This window comes from Triturus cristatus, chromosome 4_1, assembly GCF_964204655.1.
Source record: "Triturus cristatus chromosome 4_1, aTriCri1.1, whole genome shotgun sequence".
Taxonomy (NCBI): Eukaryota; Metazoa; Chordata; class Amphibia; order Caudata; family Salamandridae; genus Triturus; species Triturus cristatus.
Genome location: NC_140585.1, coordinates 248,773,840 through 248,794,204, shown reverse-complemented (window position 1 = coordinate 248,794,204; position 20,365 = coordinate 248,773,840). Strand labels below are relative to the sequence as shown.

At 43.2% G+C, this 20,365-nt stretch overlaps 1 protein-coding gene across 1 annotated transcript in view; it reads right to left on the bottom strand.

Moving 5' to 3' along the window:
* Positions 1 to 20,365, bottom strand: part of LOC146854204 (solute carrier family 23 member 1-like) — a 186,597-nt gene that overhangs the window by 40,034 nt on the left and 126,198 nt on the right. Inside the window, exon 8 of the mRNA XM_085650523.1 lies at positions 12,860 to 13,113. Within this exon, the coding sequence (XP_085506649.1) occupies positions 12,860 to 13,113 (254 nt within the window). The remainder of the gene's footprint in view (positions 1 to 12,859; positions 13,114 to 20,365) is intronic.

Below are 20,365 nucleotides of genomic sequence, written 5' to 3'. Positions count from 1 at the left end.
AACCAGTTTCAAACAGGACCAGATAACCCCTTTCTGTTTTCAAGGAGGTCACTCAAGCTGTTGTGTTTGACCGTATCAAACGCCGAGGAGAGATCAAGAAGTATAAGTAAGATTCATTCTGATCAAGCAATCTCAGGGCATCATCAGCAATATGAGACAAAGCCATTTCAGTCCTAGAAACCAGTTCTGAAGCCAGATTGGTACTGATCTAGAACTTTGAATTGTGGTTGGAGAGTTGCAGGTGTACACAATTCTCCAGATGTTTTGCTAGACTCAGGATGTTGGAGATTGGGCGAAAATTGTTGGGGTCGGACTGGTCAGCATTAGTTTTTTTTTAAAAATTGGGGTGACCTGTCCTATCTTTAGGCTATTAGGAAACATGCCATGAGAGAGAGATGCTTTGATAATCTTTGTCAACAAAGGGAGTGTAGACAATCTAAGCTCTTTGACAAGCTTAGCAGGCAGAGGATCATTACAATGGTTAAAGGGTTTTATTAATGTCTATTTTTTCAGGGATTTTGAGTGAGGACTATGCAGCCTTATTTGTGTGATACATCGACTACGAGGAGAACTGTCCAGAAGCTGTACCGGGAAGAGACTGGGCTGGCCCAGGCTGAGCAAACACTGAGAGGTGAGTTGCATTTCTAGTTCGATCATCCTTGTCTTATCGATGAAATGTGCAGAGAACTCATCGCCATTATGTAGCCATTGTGTAGTGTCCTACACATGTCCTTGTCTGCCGAGTGTTGTTTATAATGGCAGGTGGCTTGTTGTTTGATGATTTCAAAAGGTTTTTGGGATCTGTTTTTTGCATTATCTAGTAGTGACCTCAAGTATTCTGCTTTTGACCTTCGGATGTGTTTGTTGTAGGAGCTTCTTAGTGCCCTCAGTTCCTCGAGGTGAGAGCCAGATGGAGAGATTCCTCCTGATTTCTCAGCAAGCCTTAGAATGTGCCTTTCTTCATTTAGATGGCCATTAAAACAAGGTTTGGACTGTCTGCTAGGTATTCTTTTAAGCTGCTTCGGAGCAATTGTTTCCAATATGTCTGTCATGATTTGGGTATAATGATCGGCAAGGTCATTCACATTCATCATGTTTGTGGGAGGAGGTAGAATGTTGTTGCTAATAGCAGTTAGCTTAGTGGGATTAATATTTCTTAGTTCTCTAGACCATTGTCTGGGTTTATATAATTGACCCTTTTTAGATACCTTTTCCAGGATAAGGAAGAAGATTAAGTAATATCAGACCAGTCACAGCGTGTTATTGATTCAAGTTGTATCAAGTTATCCTCGGCAATGATTAAATCAAGGGTGGAGCCTCTATTGTGTGTTGGGCCATTGCAAGATTGGGTGAGGTTGAGGTCCGTAAGGAAGGCTTTGAAGGTGTTAAGAATTAGGTCATTTAAGTCATTTCAATGGATGTTGAAATCCCTAAAGAAGATCTGACTGGTGTGTTGGTCTGAGTTAGAGGAGATGGTCTCCATCATTTGTTCAATAAAAGGTAAGGGGCTCATTTATGAGCCCCTGCGTCACTTTTGCGCCGCCGGTGCGTCACTTTTTGTGACGCACCAGTGGCGTAAAACATGTGCCATGTTGCGCCATATTTACAAAGTGACGCATCTAGGTAGATGCGTCACTTTGTAAACCCCTGCGCCACATTATACCTGCGCCAGGTATAATGTATGCAAGGGGGGCGTTTTGACGCAGCAAAGGGTCGTAGAAGTGACGCAGTGAAATCTACGAGATTTCACTGCGCCACTTCTAGGGTGCAAATGCGTCAATTTCTTGCGCCTGCCTCAAGGCAGGCGTAAGACTGACGCAGGCCCTTTCACATGGGGCTTGCCCCATGTGAAAGGACACATTGCTGGAGTTGCGTCACTTTTGTGACACACTCCAGCGATGCGTCACTTTTGCGCCTACAGATACGTCAGAAATACTGACGTATCTGTGACTCCTTGCGACATGATGCGTCATACTGTAAATATGACGCATCACTGGAGTCGCAGGGAGGGCGCAGTGAAAAGTGGCGCATCACTGTTTTCACGCAGTGATGCGTCACTTTTCATAAATGAGGCCCCAAGTTTTTAACCAAATTGTGTGCAGTTTACAGGCAAGTTTGTTATTGCTCCATATTTCTATACCTCGGTATTCACACAATGTCATTGTAAATATTTGTGATTGCTTTAGGGTGAGCATAGAGCAGTAAATGCAGGCTATGCCAACCCCAGAGCTTCCGGATCTGTCCATTCTGATGATGTCATGCTTTGGTGGTACTAGTATGTCAAAAGTGGGAAGGGATGAATCATTGAACACCGTTTCAGTTAAGATAAGGAGGTCATGGTCTTGAGCAAGAATGAGATCAGTGATGTCAGTTGCGTGTTTTACAGCTGATCTGCAATTTAGGAGCAAAGATCTGAGATGAGATTTGGTAACTAATGTCTCAAGGTGTGTTGTGTGAACCTGTAGCAGATTATGCTTGTTCATGGATCTATTGTTGAACTGGGATCTCTATGTGGGTAGGAGGGAATAGCCTGGTTGCTGCTCTGCAGGTTGTCGAATCCTTATGTGTATTGGTATATGAAAGCAGAAGGGAGTGTATGTCAGCATCAGATCGGTGTTTTGTAACCCTCTGGGTCTGGAGGAAGGATTGAAGTGGGGTCGATATCTCATGAGCAGGTTCCTTGAATCATCATTAGTTATTCAAACATGATGCGAGAAGTTAGGTCGTACAATAGAGAGTGGAGCGAATAAATGAATTAGTGTGAGAGCTTCTATTATCCCAAGAGGTCAACGTAAGATTTAAGTGCTTCTTGAGCTTTGAAGTGATGTATATAAGGTTCTAGAGGGTGGCTTTTAACTAACTGAAGGTGTTGACTAAGGTCCAAAGGTTTGTCCTCAAGGTAAGAGGGTTCATCACTGTGTACCAGAATGTAGTATGGACTGGGGGCGGGGGAGTATGTGCTCACTGGGGTGTAGGGGGAGGTCTGCAACTGTGAAAGTCTACCAGCGGTAGGGTAAGGCAAGGCTGGCAGTGGAGGGCTAGAAGAGGGACTGCTGTGATGCAAGGATGAGGTATAGGAAGGGGACTAATAGATGCAACATCAACAGGCATCATCTGCTGTCGGGAGTACCATTCTAGTGAGTCGGAGGTCAGAGTGCTCGATAAGATCGTCGCAAACTCCGGGTTGAGGCTGTTGAACAATATCGGGCAATAGTTATAATTTCTTGGCCTTCTAAGAGCTAAGAGCCTTCACCTCTCCAACAACTGGATAGTGGAGGAAGGGCAGGAATCATTCTTAGGAGAAAGTGATCTTGATCCATCAGTGATGGTTGCTGTCTTGCAAAGACAGAGGGGGGCATGAGGTAGCATAGGAGATAAGAAAGAAGAGAGTTGTGATGATGTCTGTGTTTCAGTCCTTGGGTCGGGGGGAGGGACCTTGACTTTGAGAGAAGATGGGGGTATAGTTAGATGTTGTGTTTTTGATCTTCATGAAAATATTGTCAAACCTCTCTAGATTGCATATCAGGAGATTGGATAAGAACGTTTCCATTTTTGCATAGGGTCATGGTTGCCTCAGCATTGAAATCCACTGAAGGTGTTATGGTGATACGAAGCCAGTGTGGTGTTTTCTTTGATGCATTATTCTGGAGCATTGCAGCAATAGCTCTCCTCCATTGTGCTCTTCTATTGGTGAAGAAGATTAAATCTGTATCCACAGCTCCTTTATTAGCACGATAATAGGCATGAGAAATGAGTGCTTCAGAGTTCCGTTTACAAATATTGTGTTTGAAACACTTGGCCACTCTCTGTGATATATTGGGAGGGTAGATATTCTTCCATGAATTACGGCCCACCAGTGCCATCAAACTATACCTAGAGCTTAGGTTGTTAGGTTCCATATTAGCAGCAATGTCCTGAAATATCTGCTGATAGTCCACTGATTGGCCTCAGAATACAGAAAGAGTAGTAGCACACACTACAGTGCTGACAGCGGGGGTGAAGAGTTCAAACTGAAAAGAAAAAAAGTTCATAGGGATCAGCCCAAGTCTCATTTAAAGATGCACTCCAGTGGCAATGAGGCGAAGGAGTCCTTATTTTCTTTCGATGAAATATGTGAGACACACTGAGTCCTTCTTTACTGTCCTGTCAATGCAAAGTGCTACAAGTCCTATGTCAGTATCAATAGTTAAGGGAAGTGGTCATGCCGGTAATTGTAGAGAGGAAAAAATTCCAAAATGGTGTTTTGGCAACAGAATAAGGTGATCCCAGCTAACCACCCAAATGGCCACATAAATGCAAACCCCAATCACAAAAGTGAGTGGGCAAGCAGAGTGTCATAAATGCAGAAAACTGACCTGATCTTATAGACAGATGAGCAGAGCTGGAGAAGCCTGCATTAAGAGAAAGTCTGCTCAGGGAGGTTGGAGGTGGCCAGCCAATGGTGCGCTCCAGGCACGAGTACAAAGGTTCCACAAGACCTACTATGATCTCAGTGTGCTGTGCTTTGGACACACACTGGCCACAGACTCAACAATACAGGCCATGAGGTTCTTATGGGGGGGAGCGGTGTGATTACCTGCTGTGCCTGCCAACATTCTTGTGAATATATCAGATGATTTGGTTCTGGACTACTGTAAAGGATTGGCTGATGTGGTTTGTTCTGTGTCTCATCAGGTTGAAGCACAGACTGCACCATTGTCACGAGACTTGTGCCATGACCTAGATCATGGAGACTGGGTGCTCATAAAAAGGCATGTGAGGAAGAGCTACCTTGAGCTACATTAGTGTGGATCATATCAAGATTTACTGGTAACTGGAACTGCTGGGAAATGTGGCGGAGTACCGAACTGGGTTCATGCCTCTCACACGTTTAGAGTTCTGAGTCCCTCTGATGAAACAGCCCCTCTCCCAGAAGCATTACCAGAAGTGACTGGAGGGTCACTAGGGAGGACCGGTCAAGCTGTAAAGGGACCAGTAGAGCTGAAAGAGCACTAGAGTACTCTAGGGGGTTCAAGTCGGATAGGATATCAGCATTGACTCTATAGACGAGGGAACAGTGGTATACCAACGAGAGTCCGACCCTGGCCGAAGACCTAGTGCAGAAAGGAGATGAGTGCAGTTGAGACTGAGAGAAACCCGAAATGAGACCTGACCAGAACGAGGACAGAGAAGAAATCTAATAATCACCTCTGAAAGAGATCTTGCATCAATAAGTGAAATGTCTGAATCTGAGCATAGTGAAGCTGAAAGTAAGAAACAGAGCTCGAGTAGGTCCGAAAGGATTAGGGTGCCTTGTCGGAGGTACTCATCTCCTGAGTGGACTTACCTAGCTGCTAATACGGGAGGGTGAAATCTGAGAAGTCTGCTGCTAATCGAGGTTCTGCTGAGGATTCCAGGGATTTAACTGAATGCTCTTCTCTCATTGGCTGTTACCTACCCACCAAGGTTGAGTGGTATGCGAACTCTGATACTATAAGACATTGTTTTTCCAAATTTTGGTGTAGAGCAATCTCCGACAGAAATTGCTGCATGCAGAGCTGATTTGTTGCAACACGTAATACATGAACTTGGCACAGAACATATTAGGGATGTTATATGAACTTTCATTAACTATGTTAAAAGCATTTGAAGAAAAGTATCTAGGCCCAAGTGGGCAAAGAATACATTTAGGGGTTACACGTAGAAGAGAAGAAGCAGGGTTAAGGAAGCTTTATGAACTGTGCAAATAATTGTAAAGAAAAGGAAAGAAAAGAGAACACTGCTTGCAGCTGCTTAAGAGACTTTTTATGTTTCCTGCTTTGCACAAGTAGAGACTAATGAAGAAAAGAGACTCTGTGGCTGCTATTTCTCCACTCAAAATCTGGTCAGAATTAAATTCAGAATGGATTCTGGAAATCCAAAACAGAGAAACAAGTGTAATATAGGGACACTTATAACCATCGTAGTGATAGTAATAACAGTATTAAGTGTAGAATCAGTTTTTAGATCCTCGGACGAGAAGACACATAAGGTTAGCACACCTGAAGTATTTACACCCATGTCTGGGATTTCATACACAGGATTCTAGGATCAGAGAAGGGATTAGTTGCTCAAGGAGAGCAGCATTTCCATGTAGATTTGTGCAAAGGGGGCTACACATTAGATGCTTATGCTAGGCTTTTATATGAATACGTAGACACCATGGAAGCTAGAGATTGCTATGTTTGCATGCAGTTACCAGCATCAGTGAAGGAATGTATTATATACCACTGCTTACATGTGGCATATGGAATTAGTTGTAGTTTGATTCTTAGTATGTTTTATAAGAAGAATCATTATAAGTATTATTTTTCTAACTATGATGTAGTACTTTCTGAAGTACCAGTGTACAAACACCTGAAAAATTACGACACAAAGAAAACAGATGAATGATAGGGAATTATTTTGTACCTACTGCAACACTTCATGCTGCTTACGCGATCACACACAATTTACATGTACATTGATTAACATCGAGAAGACGTTCATAGATCAGGTAGAGGATAGATTTAGAGGTATACCTAGGGTGGGAAACAAACTACATAAATCCCGTGATTGGATGATGGGAGAAATAGGTCATCGTGCTTCAGGAAGTTCAGGACCAGTAGCTTTGGATTGGCAACACAAGGGGAGACTATGTATTCGCCAAGCTGAGAGTGGATATGGCTATATGTTTGTGAGAAAGAGCGAGTGTGATCCTACATTCTTGGTCCAAGGACCTTGGAAGATATTTTTAGTTTACACTGCACATATACCCGGAGATTACTTTGTGTGTGGAAAGAAGGCATATATGAGACTGGTTACCAAATCGTATGGTGCATGTTACAAAGGAGTGGGGTTTCCTAAAATATACCACATGGAGAATTTGGAAGACCATGGAGAGGAAGTGAAAGTCAGAGAGAAACGTGGATTGAGCGCTGGAGAAGTTGTGGGGGATATTTATGGAGCAATGATACCAAGACTAGGAGTAGTCTTGAATGACATCAAGATTAGAAAGTTGTCTACCATAGTTGATTCACTGTCTACAAATAGTGCTAGATCTATGTTGCTTATAGATGGCGAAATGGTTTCGATTAGGGCTATGGTCATTCAGAATCGACTTGCTTTATATTTTGCTTGCAAAAGAAGGCGGAGTCTGTCAGATGCTGAAGGTCCAACAGTGTTATACTTATATTCCTGACAGGACTAAAGATGTACAGAAGTATATGACTTGGTAAGAGTATTCTGCATCATTCAGAAACTCTGTCCATCACCACCCCCTTTTTCCCAAATCGTTTTTAACCACACTCAGTGTGGGAGGGTATGCTCAGACGTGAGTCCCTTGCTCATTGCACCATCAGGATTCAGGCAAGCCGGGCCGACGAAGGCTGTGATGCCAGAAACCGGTCCCCGGAAGCTTGTTTCCTTCCCAGTATAAGAATTGGCTTGGTAGTTTGGTTTGCCCTGTTCCCATCATGCACTGGGACAGGTACAGACTAATTTGCATGTAGCCAGGTTCTGAGCTGGAATGGTGCAGTGAGCTAAAAAACGGTGATGGATTAAAACCATGATCTCTTGACTTGGTAAGAGTATTCTGCATCATTCAGAAACTCTGTCCATCACCACCCCCTTTTTCCCAAATCGTTTTTAACCACACTCAGTGTGGGAGGGTATGCTCAGACGTGAGTCCCTTGCTCATTGCACCATCAGGATTCAGGCAAGCCGGGCCGACGAAGGCTGTGATGCCAGAAACCGGTCCCCGGAAGCTTGTTTCCTTCCCAGTATAAGAATTGGCTTGGTAGTTTGGTTTGCCCTGTTCCCATCATGCACTGGGACAGGTACAGACTAATTTGCATGTAGCCAGGTTCTGAGCTGGAATGGTGCAGTGAGCTAAAAAACGGTGATGGATTAAAACCATGATCTCTTGACTTGGTAAGAGTATTCTGCATCATTCAGAAACTCTGTCCATCACCACCCCCTTTTTCCCAAATCGTTTTTAACCACACTCAGTGTGGGAGGGTATGCTCAGACGTGAGTCCCTTGCTCATTGCACCATCAGGATTCAGGCAAGCCGGGCCGACGAAGGCTGTGATGCCAGAAACCGGTCCCCGGAAGCTTGTTTCCTTCCCAGTATAAGAATTGGCTTGGTAGTTTGGTTTGCCCTGTTCCCATCATGCACTGGGACAGGTACAGACTAATTTGCATGTAGCCAGGTTCTGAGCTGGAATGGTGCAGTGAGCTAAAAAACGGTGATGGATTAAAACCATGATCTCTTGACTTGGTAAGAGTATTCTGCATCATTCAGAAACTCTGTCCATCACCACCCCCTTTTTCCCAAATCGTTTTTAACCACACTCAGTGTGGGAGGGTATGCTCAGACGTGAGTCCCTTGCTCATTGCACCATCAGGATTCAGGCAAGCCGGGCCGACGAAGGCTGTGATGCCAGAAACCGGTCCCCGGAAGCTTGTTTCCTTCCCAGTATAAGAATTGGCTTGGTAGTTTGGTTTGCCCTGTTCCCATCATGCACTGGGACAGGTACAGACTAATTTGCATGTAGCCAGGTTCTGAGCTGGAATGGTGCAGTGAGCTAAAAAACGGTGATGGATTAAAACCATGATCTCTTGACTTGGTAAGAGTATTCTGCATCATTCAGAAACTCTGTCCATCACCACCCCCTTTTTCCCAAATCGTTTTTAACCACACTCAGTGTGGGAGGGTATGCTCAGACGTGAGTCCCTTGCTCATTGCACCATCAGGATTCAGGCAAGCCGGGCCGACGAAGGCTGTGATGCCAGAAACCGGTCCCCGGAAGCTTGTTTCCTTCCCAGTATAAGAATTGGCTTGGTAGTTTGGTTTGCCCTGTTCCCATCATGCACTGGGACAGGTACAGACTAATTTGCATGTAGCCAGGTTCTGAGCTGGAATGGTGCAGTGAGCTAAAAAACGGTGATGGATTAAAACCATGATCTCTTGACTTGGTAAGAGTATTCTGCATCATTCAGAAACTCTGTCCATCACCACCCCCCTTTTTCCCAAATCGTTTTTAACCACACTCAGTGTGGGAGGGTATGCTCAGACGTGAGTCCCTTGCTCATTGCACCATCAGGATTCAGGCAAGCCGGGCCGACGAAGGCTGTGATGCCAGAAACCGGTCCCCGGAAGCTTGTTTCCTTCCCAGTATAAGAATTGGCTTGGTAGTTTGGTTTGCCCTGTTCCCATCATGCACTGGGACAGGTACAGACTAATTTGCATGTAGCCAGGTTCTGAGCTGGAATGGTGCAGTGAGCTAAAAAACGGTGATGGATTAAAACCATGATCTCTTGACTTGGTAAGAGTATTCTGCATCATTCAGAAACTCTGTCCATCACCACCCCCTTTTTCCCAAATCGTTTTTAACCACACTCAGTGTGGGAGGGTATGCTCAGACGTGAGTCCCTTGCTCATTGCACCATCAGGATTCAGGCAAGCCGGGCCGACGAAGGCTGTGATGCCAGAAACCGGTCCCCGGAAGCTTGTTTCCTTCCCAGTATAAGAATTGGCTTGGTAGTTTGGTTTGCCCTGTTCCCATCATGCACTGGGACAGGTACAGACTAATTTGCATGTAGCCAGGTTCTGAGCTGGAATGGTGCAGTGAGCTAAAAAACGGTGATGGATTAAAACCATGATCTCTTGACTTGGTAAGAGTATTCTGCATCATTCAGAAACTCTGTCCATCACCACCCCCTTTTTCCCAAATCGTTTTTAACCACACTCAGTGTGGGAGGGTATGCTCAGACGTGAGTCCCTTGCTCATTGCACCATCAGGATTCAGGCAAGCCGGGCCGACGAAGGCTGTGATGCCAGAAACCGGTCCCCGGAAGCTTGTTTCCTTCCCAGTATAAGAATTGGCTTGGTAGTTTGGTTTGCCCTGTTCCCATCATGCACTGGGACAGGTACAGACTAATTTGCATGTAGCCAGGTTCTGAGCTGGAATGGTGCAGTGAGCTAAAAAACGGTGATGGATTAAAACCATGATCTCTTGACTTGGTAAGAGTATTCTGCATCATTCAGAAACTCTGTCCATCACCACCCCCTTTTTCCCAAATCAGAAGTATATTAGCAACATTACGGAGTTACACCATGATTTGAGACATTTGGCTACTGATGATGTTTGGGATAAAATTGGACAAGGATTTCGTACAGTTAAACAGTGGTTTGCTAACTTAGGGAGTGAATTGTTTGGTTATATTGTGAAACTGATATTGATAGTTGTCATCTATATCATTGTTTTGATTGGAATGGTGAGGGTATATAAATGGTATAAAGCAAGACAGAGGGAATGTGTTCAGAGGGAAAAGGACAGGAAGATAGAAAAATTGCAAGACAAATACTACAACAATCCGAAGAATATGGAGGTGTTTAGACAAAGAAAATTAGCAGCAAAAGTTGTTTAGAACAGTCCATCTGATTGAGATTGTCTAAATCATCATCTAATAGGCTTATCTGATGAGATAGAGTGATTATTGTAATGACTTAACACCATCAGAGGGAGGACTGATAGAGCGAAAAAAATTATCCTACATGGGCCACATAATCACTGTAGTACGCACCCACATATTTCTCATTGTTTCTGGTAAATTAGATGTTAGAGAAATGTGTGCAAATTATTTGTGCTCTTGTGAAAATTAGCACGATAAGCTTAATGAGTGATTCATAGAATTATGTTGAAAACATAGAAACAATATGACACATTTGTATAGAGCTACGTAGTGATGTAAAGCACTGACACATTAATTGTATTTTGGATGTTGTTAGGCAATTATGCAATTGAAATAAATGTATTAATATAGTCTAGCGAAAGTGTGTATTGCAAATGCTAATGATTTATGAAAACACTATAATAAATAACCTGATGCATTTATTATTTTAGCCTAAGTCGTAGGCCAGAATTCAGAGCACATTTTGAATGTTCTAGTTTCTGAAGTTATTGCTTGGATTCCCATGCAAATTTGTAGAATGTTGTTTGTTTTCACATTTTTGCATTGCATGTGACCATCGTTTGCTAGAGAATAGAGATGGTACTGTTTCTTTACCTAGTTGAGGAATGAAGAAGTTACAGTTAGTTTGGCCTGTCGAAGATAAGGCTGAAGTAGGTGCATTCACACAGGAGAAGAAGGGACTAAGGATGAAGTGTTGCATAGGGGGTATATGAAGAAGACCGTGAAGGAAATCAACGTCATGAAAAAATCTGCGGCTAAGCATACTGTGGAGTATGTGTGAGAAAAGCATTATGTGACATTTGTTCAATATGATGTTGAATATATGATTCGTCAAAGAGAGGGACAGAGGCCCTACTTTGATCTAGTCTTGCGAGAGACAGCACCTGAGCGCTAGCTTGCTATCTTCTTGCTTGTGGCTTTATGCTGTTTGACCCATTCAATGGTGGAATATCTTCTTTGGACAGCTCCAACCATGACATCTTTATTCTTTTGAACTTTTGCTTAAAAGTTAAATAGAGATGCCATATCTTGAGTTAGAGTAGGGATAGATAGAATTAAATGTTTTTCTCCAATGATGCACAGATGCAAGGAAACCTCTTTAGAAGATTCAGATTTCTTATGTTTCCTTTGTATTTCTATACTCTGATGCTGAGATGCGTATATGTTCAACTATTTCTGAGTTTTTTATAAATTTGACTAACCTTCAATTGATTATCGACCTGAGTTATTGTGGAACTATAATGAGTTATACTATATACTAAATTGATTAACGAAAGTTTTGCTCTCCTTTACACTTTCATGCTGCTAAAAAGAACCATTGAAGAATCGACAGCAGAGGAGTACTGAATAAATGGGTCCAGGCCCCTTCACTGTGTAATGTTGTTGTGTGTTTTATTATTTTGAGTCATGCTCTGTTATTTTATGGTTTGTTTTGGTATTCCATGCCTTGTACTCCTGTGATGTGTGTGTTAGGGTATGTTATGGTAGATCATGCTTTGCTATGTTAAGGTGTAGTATCTTGTTTGTACTCTGCTATGCTGTGTTATGTTAGGGTGTGTTACCTTTTGTTGTGCAGTGCTATGCTGTGCTATGTTATGGATTGTTGTATTAGATTATGTAACTGCTAAGTAAATATCAAAGAACAAACAGTGGCTGTCCATTACAAGTTTCACATCATGTTATGTGTGCATTGTACCCAAAGCACTACTTGAAAGTCCCTTCTTCAATAACTTAATGAGAAGCCAAATTAGACAATGTAACCTTCCTGAAACTGCCATGAGCTTGATGGACATCCCATCCAAGCAACGGCAAAGCATGAAAGCCACAAGTAAGCCAAGTCTGACATAAAAGCCCCTTCTCGCTCAAAACCTCTTCTTATTGCACATGTAGGATATGCGGCCTTCCTGACAGAAAAAGATAGCTTAGCAATCACTATAAATGGCAATGCCAGGAAGGCACCAGGACCTCTGCACAAGCCATTACTGGAGCTGAATGGAGAACCCAGCAGGCAGATATTTGCCCCAGAGATCCTTGCTGTGCTTGTACACAAGCATAACATCACCAAGACGCATAAGAATCTGCAAGGATCCCTGCAGCTGCATTTGATAATCCACTTTCTCAGTGAAGAGGTAAAAATAGCGTAGAGTTGGAGTTTTATAGCAGTGGTCAAAGTGCATCTCTTGCAGAGTGATTGAGTTGCACCTTTGGTTTGAACAGGTTTGTGTTGCTGCAATTTCATTTTTTCCAATAGTGGCATTAAAAAAACACTGATTGTGCTGCTCACTTTATGAATTTCAGTACTCTGTAATACTTGAGCATTTAACTCTTCGGTTGGTACTATAGAAGACTACCCAGATATTATGACAGATAATGGTTCTCTTACCTTGGTGATGCCAAGCGCGCCAATGTTCTCGCTGTAAGAGCCAGTCCCATTTCCAGTTCCCCAGGCTCCAGCTATAAGGCACCCAATACCTTCAATACCAATTCCTCGGTTAATCGCTTGCTTCGGAGGGGGCGGAGCCCCAGACAGCCTGGCACAGGCATGATAATCCCCCACAGATTCTACCATGGATGAAATCACTCCAGCCAAAATGCCAAACACACCAGCAAGGCTGATGGTGGGTACCCCCCACTGGCCTAGAAACAGAATAAAGGAAAGCATGTTTGTTAGGTGGCTGACTGCACCCATAGCAAGGGCATGAACATTACATTATAGGAAGCAGATCAGGAAAGGGTCAAAATCAGGACTTCCAATGCAGTAGAATAATGTGTATTTTTGCGGTTGTGATTGTCCGTTCCAGGTATTGTCAATTCCACACATTGGGAAGAGGGAGCCCAGAGATCTTAATACTCATTAATGAAACCTTTAATGTTGGCCATGTTATACAGATACACATTTCAAACAAGCAAAGTGTGTCTATAACTGCGTCTTCACTCACTGGTGAGTTTAAAGAGTTTAAATGTACTCTGACTCTCATCATTGCACTCATCCATTCTTGCATTCACCCACGGATTCATTCTTGCATTCACACAATAAAACACGCACAAAAGTTCAACACAGATATGCAAGTTAAATTAGAAAAATAAGTGCAAAAAAAGAAAATTGCTGCAACCTAATTTGTATGCTTGCAATAAAACACATAAATTCAATTTAGCAGCATGCGGTCTCCATTCAATGACAGTGTGTCATTGATTTATAGGTCCAAAATGGCCATCACACTTAAGAGCAACAGATTGTCCATCTTAGAATGTTAAACAGTGGTATACTATGGACAATGCCATCCCAAGATGGCTGCCCGGTTTAGTATCAGAGGCTGTGCAGGTTGCGATGCATTGTAGACTGAACTGAGAAGCTTGCGAGGGGGGGGACAAGAGCACAGTCAGGCTGTGGCCTGCATTTTGAGCCTCAACTTTCCTATGAGGCAACATCAGGCCTCATATGTGAGCCTACACTGGACTCTAACAGAGCAGATCTTCTACCACAGGGTTTGTCGAGGAGGGTAACCCACACCAGGATCCTTGCGTAGTAGAGTGATCTATGAGCTTCCATGTTAGTAAGGATTATCACAGTGAAGATCATCTAATCCCAGGTTTTGTCAGTGGGATTTGCCAATAACAAAACCCTCAGGTACCATGGTAATCTTAGATACCATGTTAGCGAATAAATGTCTATGGCAGTTAACGCCCCCTTATAGACCTATTAGCTTTAACAAATACTTTTTACAATAGATAAGCTAGGCCTACTTAGTTATTACTTTTTATATTATTGCGGAGCTTTTCATGTACAAAAACTGAGCAAATCTTCAAGCCACAGGGTTTGCCAGAAGGAGTAATCAGCACAGTATCCTTGCCTAGTAGGGTGACTTGTTAACTTTCTTATCGCCAAATACCCGCCCATGGTCTTTAGCACAGTGCAATACTGATTGGTTTAACAAATGGTTTTCACAATAAAAAAGTCAGTCCTGCTGCCCCTTGTCATAAGGTTTCATGAAATACATATCAGACTTGTGGCATCTGACAGAGCTTTTCGCAGTAAACCAATTAAACTGTTAGTCTTTATCATTGGCTCATCGCCATAAGCTGCTCAGGCCTACTGTAAATTCCATAAACTGGCAACCATCAGGCATACAGTCATATTATGTACAAAATTACTGTGGGCAGAACAATATGCAACCCTCTTAAATTAACCTAACACGGATTATCATAATATCAAAATGCAAATCTTCAACCCCAGGGGTTTGCCAGAGGGGGTGACTAACACCAAAACCTTTGTGTAGAATGGGAATCTGTTCGATAATATGCAGCAGAATATCTGCTTACAGCCTTTAACGCAGTGAAATAACAGCCTACTCTTAAAAGTGTATTGATTTAACATATATATTTTTGTAGTATCTTTTCATTATTGTTAGACCTGGCATTCTTGGAGTGGGTTTCCCCTGTATTTTTTGCCTTTGCCTCCTGTGTTTTTGCTGTGTGTTGGACTTCGTTTATGCTGGACTAGATGCTTTGAGCACTTTGACACTGCTGTTAAGTGCCAAAACACAAGTGCTCCCTCTGTAAACTGCTGTCATGCATTAGTGTTTCAATTGGCTTATTTGGTTTAATGATAAGTCCCTAGTTCAGTGCACAGTGGGTGCCCAGGGCCTGTAAACCAAATGCTGCTAGTGGGCTTGCAGCACAGATTGTCCCACCCACACAAGAAGCCTTGCAAAAGGGTCTCAGGCCTGCCACTGCAGTGTCTGCGTGCAGTCTGGTGCTGCCATGTAGACCTGGCAAGTGGACCCACTTGCCAGGCCCTCACCTTCCCTTTTCTTACATGTAAGTCACCCCGAAGGAATGCCCAAGATACCCTTGTGGCCAGGGTGCAGTGAATGTGAAAGGTAGGACACGCCCTAATCTGTGTGGCATGTCCTGATAGTGAAATACTGCAAAATTCGTTTTCATTATTGAAAGGCTATCTGTCCCATAGAATGGGGAATTTACGTATAACATCTTATAAGTATAACTGCCCTTGGGAACAAGATAGGAAAATTGAGTTTAGTATGCCTGAACTCAGAATAAAAAGATTCATCTTTTGGTAAGGATGATTTTTATATTCTGGGTTTGAAAATACCACTTTTAGAAATTAGGTATTTTCTTGCTTAGCCATCCAGTGTGCCTCTGCTAGGTTTGTATATTGAATGTCTGGCTTTGGAGTGACAGGAGCTGGGGATGTGCATTTTGGTCAGACAGCCACTTGGTGGGGGGGGGGTGAGGTGTGTCTTGCCTTTCCAGGGTGAGTCAGGGCTGGGCTGAAAAGACGTGCGCTGCATTCAGAGTAGGGGGAGGAGATTTCTTTCACACCTGAATGGGTCTGGTCTGCCTTAGATAATGCTGTCTCCACCTCCTGCCAAGGAACTGCACCAGAGAGGACAGAACTGGTTTTGGCTGGGCAAAGATCTTCTCTGCCACCAGAAAACAAGGGAATTTGTGCTATAAAAATTGGGGCCCAGACCCCTGAACTTTAGGTCACTTTTGGACTTCAAGAGGAACCTCTGCCAAAGAGGAGAGGAGGAGTACTGCCCCTTTGTGTGCTGTCTGGGGTTGGCCTGCAGTAGCTGTTTCTTCCAAGGAGAGGAACTGTATGTGTATCCTGCTTGAGAAAGTATCTCCAAGGGCTTGGAAGTAGAGCGTGCCCCCTGGCTAAGAAGTCTTAGGAACAGCAAAGACTTCACCATCCTTCTGGGCACTGTCTCTAGAAACAATGGTTTTGGTCGCTGCAGAAGAAAAGAGCAGCCAACTCTGTTACTGAGTCCGTCGCCGGTTCTGTGTCCTGAAGGCACCGCCGCACCTCGCACCACATCCTTGGTCTCACTGATGCCGCTAGGCAGCCGTCACCGAGCTGTTGCTTGCACCGTATCCTGTGGGCACCGCATTCCACACAGCCTCGCTTCACTGACATCGTTGCTGCCCGATCCGAACGGTGGCACTGCGCCTTGCACTGCTTCACTTCACCACGACGGTTGCCCCGACCGAGTGGCACTGTCTACCCTAACTAGGAAGAAGTGTCCCTACTTGGACAATGGCGCAAACTATTGCCAACTCGAGACCCCCAATTCTAACAATTATGTTGTGATGCTCAAAGTAAAACAATTAAGTTATCATAGTATAAAATGTAACATGCATTACTCATGTTCTGGATCATAGAAATCACACTGTAAAGAATCTGTCGAGTCTCTTTGATAAATTACGGTTCTGTACCGCATTCAAGAAACATACCTTTAGTGGACGGAAGAAAAGAAAGCTAAATAGAACAATAGTAAGTAACCAGTAAACCACCAAAGAATAGTATGGATATGGGTCTGTTGTTGAGGGAGTAGTCTATACCCTTTCAGCGAATAACATATTTTTCACAATCAACAGGTCAGGTCCACTGCAATTGTTGTAACATTTCATAAAAAACAGATCAGACCTGTGAGATGTGACATAGCTATTCCCAGTGAACCAATGAACCCTTTAACATTAGCTGTTCACATAATCTGCACATGCCTACTGTATAGAGCATAACCTGGAAACCATCAGATAGAGTTATAAAATGTAAATTTTATACAAAATTGTAGCTTGCAAAACAAAATAAACCTAATTTAAAATGAGTTAACAAGGAGTATTGCAGTGAAAATCTACTAGCTCAGTGTTTGTCAGTGGGGATTGCCAACAGCAAAACCCATGCCCACTACACTAAACTGTGAGATTCCATGTAACAAAATACCTGTCTATTGCCTCTAACACAATGGTGTCATAATAATCCACCTCTACAGACCCTATAGACTCATCAGAACAATGGTACCAGCCATCATTTTTCCCAGTGAACTAATGAAGTCTCCTACCTTCATGAATGACTTGTCACCATAACCAACTCAAACCCACGTAGCAACAATCAGTGCTAGGGTAATACAATTAGAAATATATAAAATTAGAGTAGACAAAAATATGCTTCCTAACAGGGACTAGCAAGCATTATCACAGTGCAAAGCTTACCAACAAGAAAACACTTACCTACTGTAATCTTTGAGATACCATATAGCAATTCAGGGCCTCATAGAAGAGTTTTTGACGCGGGGCAGTGTAGCAAGTCACTTTGCTTCACTGCACTGTGTCAAAAGGGGAGTGCAGAAATTAGCTGTATTTATAACATTAGGCGCATTCCTGTTCATTTCAGCCAGCGCACAATATGGTGTGTAGCGCCAATGGAGGACCCCTTGTACCATGGTGCACTGGTGTCTTTTTTTAGCAGGATTGTTTTTGTGCTTTACTGCACAAAAGCAACTCACGGAAGTGTTTGCCTGTGTTTCTGTGTGTGCTGCAGAATAATGCAGCACACATGGAAAGAGGAAAAATGAAGAGAATTAAAAGCATTTCTCCTCGTTACGCCTGCTCTGGGGAGGCGTAAGGTGTTGGCACTGCCCCAGGTTCATGTGATTTTGGAAATCAGCAGCAGCGTGAAAATCCATGGGTTTTGCGTGGGAGTAAGGCAACGTAGCGCTTTGCACTCCCTTGCCTTACTCCATATCTATGAGGCCATATAAAACCACGCAGGGTGGATTTGCGTCTCCTCGTGGATATAACTGTGAGGCCTGCGCCACCAGAGCATCAAAAAAAGTGATGCTTCGGTGGCGCAAGCCTCTTGTAAATGAGCCCCTATGTCTCTACATTTTTAACACAGTGTGATAAAAATCTACCTTTAAATGCCTATTGTCTTTAACATGTGCCTTTAATAATAATTATGCCAAGCTTACTACGTTTGCTGCAACTTAGAATAAACTAATCAGGCCTATAGTCTCCATCACTGAATTGTTACCATTACCAGCTCAGTCGTGTTGTATTGAGTATAATCCTACTCATAAGGCATAATGTACAATACAAGCACTCTTTTCAGTGAAAGAACACACCTTCTCCCCAACCAAATGCTGCAGTCAAGGAAAACAGCAGGTAGGCAAAGTAAAAGGCCCTTGGTGCAGGACAACGATTGTCCACCCTTTATATGTCACAGACACTTAAGAAACACATGGTATGAAAGTGCACTTATCACCTGATTCATGAATGGTTTAAAGAACTAATGTGAGTGTTGCACTTGACATTATTAAAGAGTGCCTTCACTGTAGGATTAGGGAACTTACTCAAATAAATGTCTTACCAATATTAAGTGTGTTAAAGAGTCATCCTTATTCAGTAGATAATGTACTTTTCTAATGTGCGTGCTACTTTATGTAAATAACATTTAATGAATTGAAATTGGGATTGAAACCATCCTCATATGTGTAGAAAATAATAGTACCAGAAACGATATGAGATTTATGTAATGTGCGCATTAATATTCCATGTATTTTATTTAAATGCAGTTCTCAGTCATACTTACAACTGAATATTTATTGAATATTACATGTAGTATGAAACCTAATGCATTACAAATGTGCATTAGTTTATGTTTAAATGTGCACCATTGAAATTAACATCCAACTTGTCATAAGTAGGCTTTTATTTCACCATGCTGCATAAAGCTGATTTTATTTTTCTGCTAACTCGACATTTCTTGCAGGTATACACTGAATTGTTAGTTTAGAACAGATACATTACTGGACTAGAGATGGGAGAAAAGGAGCCTGAGAAAAGGGCCTTGAAGAAAGTACAAGGAGTGACAAAGCGCTAACTGAATGAACTGTTTGACAAAATGTTGCCATGTATGTGTGTCTGAGGGAAAGATGTCATTCCCATGCACAGTGTGGGAGAAACCAGCAATGTTGCAGTTGGCAACTTGATGATTCAATGAGTACAATGGACTGCTGATGGTGTGATCGAGGAGGGTGTCTTCCAATGGTCTTTGCACGTTATAATATACCGTTCCACTTAGACCTTTACTCAGATCCCTTTCAAATGCTGATCAGGGGTCGAATTACCGGAGTATCCTGGTGTTGTGCCCGCTTTCTGCGCCCCCTGGGCACTATGGTATTACAGAAGGGGCAGCATACACTTGTGTGTCCCCTTCTGTAATATTGATAGCGCTGGGGCACATAAAGCTCCAGCGCTATCATCAGAGGGCGTTCTCTGATTTGCATGGGGGCGTGGCCCCATGCAAATGAGGGAATCTCTTTGCCTCTGTACCCGCGTTGTATTACAGACACGGGTGCAGAGGCAAAAGAGCTGTCAGGAGGCACACTGACAGCGCGACACCTAAAAGGTGGCACACTGTCAGTGTTCTCCCTAATAGCAGCCCTGTGGGGGGGAGGAAAAGTGGTCCCATGGACCCCCAGACATCCCCTTGTAGGCAAGTAAAGTCACTCATTGCACCCGCCTGCAAGGAGATCTCTAATCCCCTTTAAAAGTGCAGGCGGGTCCTGCCTGCACTGTAAAACACGGAGCGGCTTAAGAGCACCCGCTCTGTTTTTCACATGAATGCGCTGCCCTGGGCAGAGTGCATTCATCCTAATATGGCGCATTTTCCTTGTTTGCGATGGGTGCACCTTTCCAAAGCTGCACCCGGTGCAATCAAGAAAAATGCACTGTATGCATAATACAGCCTCAGATCTCTCATGACCCCTCCAGATGCTTTACTGATCCCTTTCTCTCCTTTTGCCCAGCAGATACCTTCCTTGAGTCCTTGCTATCTGAATGGACTTTTAGAGGCTTTAGACCTCAATGCTTCCTTTGATTTTTGCTTAAGTGTGGCTTAAGCTGACACTTGCTCCTGACCCATAGAAGACTCTTGACCGAGCTTCTGAGATGCTAACACTTCCTAACTTGTTTTCTTTTTGTCTTGACCTGACTTCCTTTATGGAGTTTCCCTGATTTGCTAGGATTCCTTTTCATAAACCATCCTCTGGACTTTGACATTTTTGATTACTAATGTATAGGA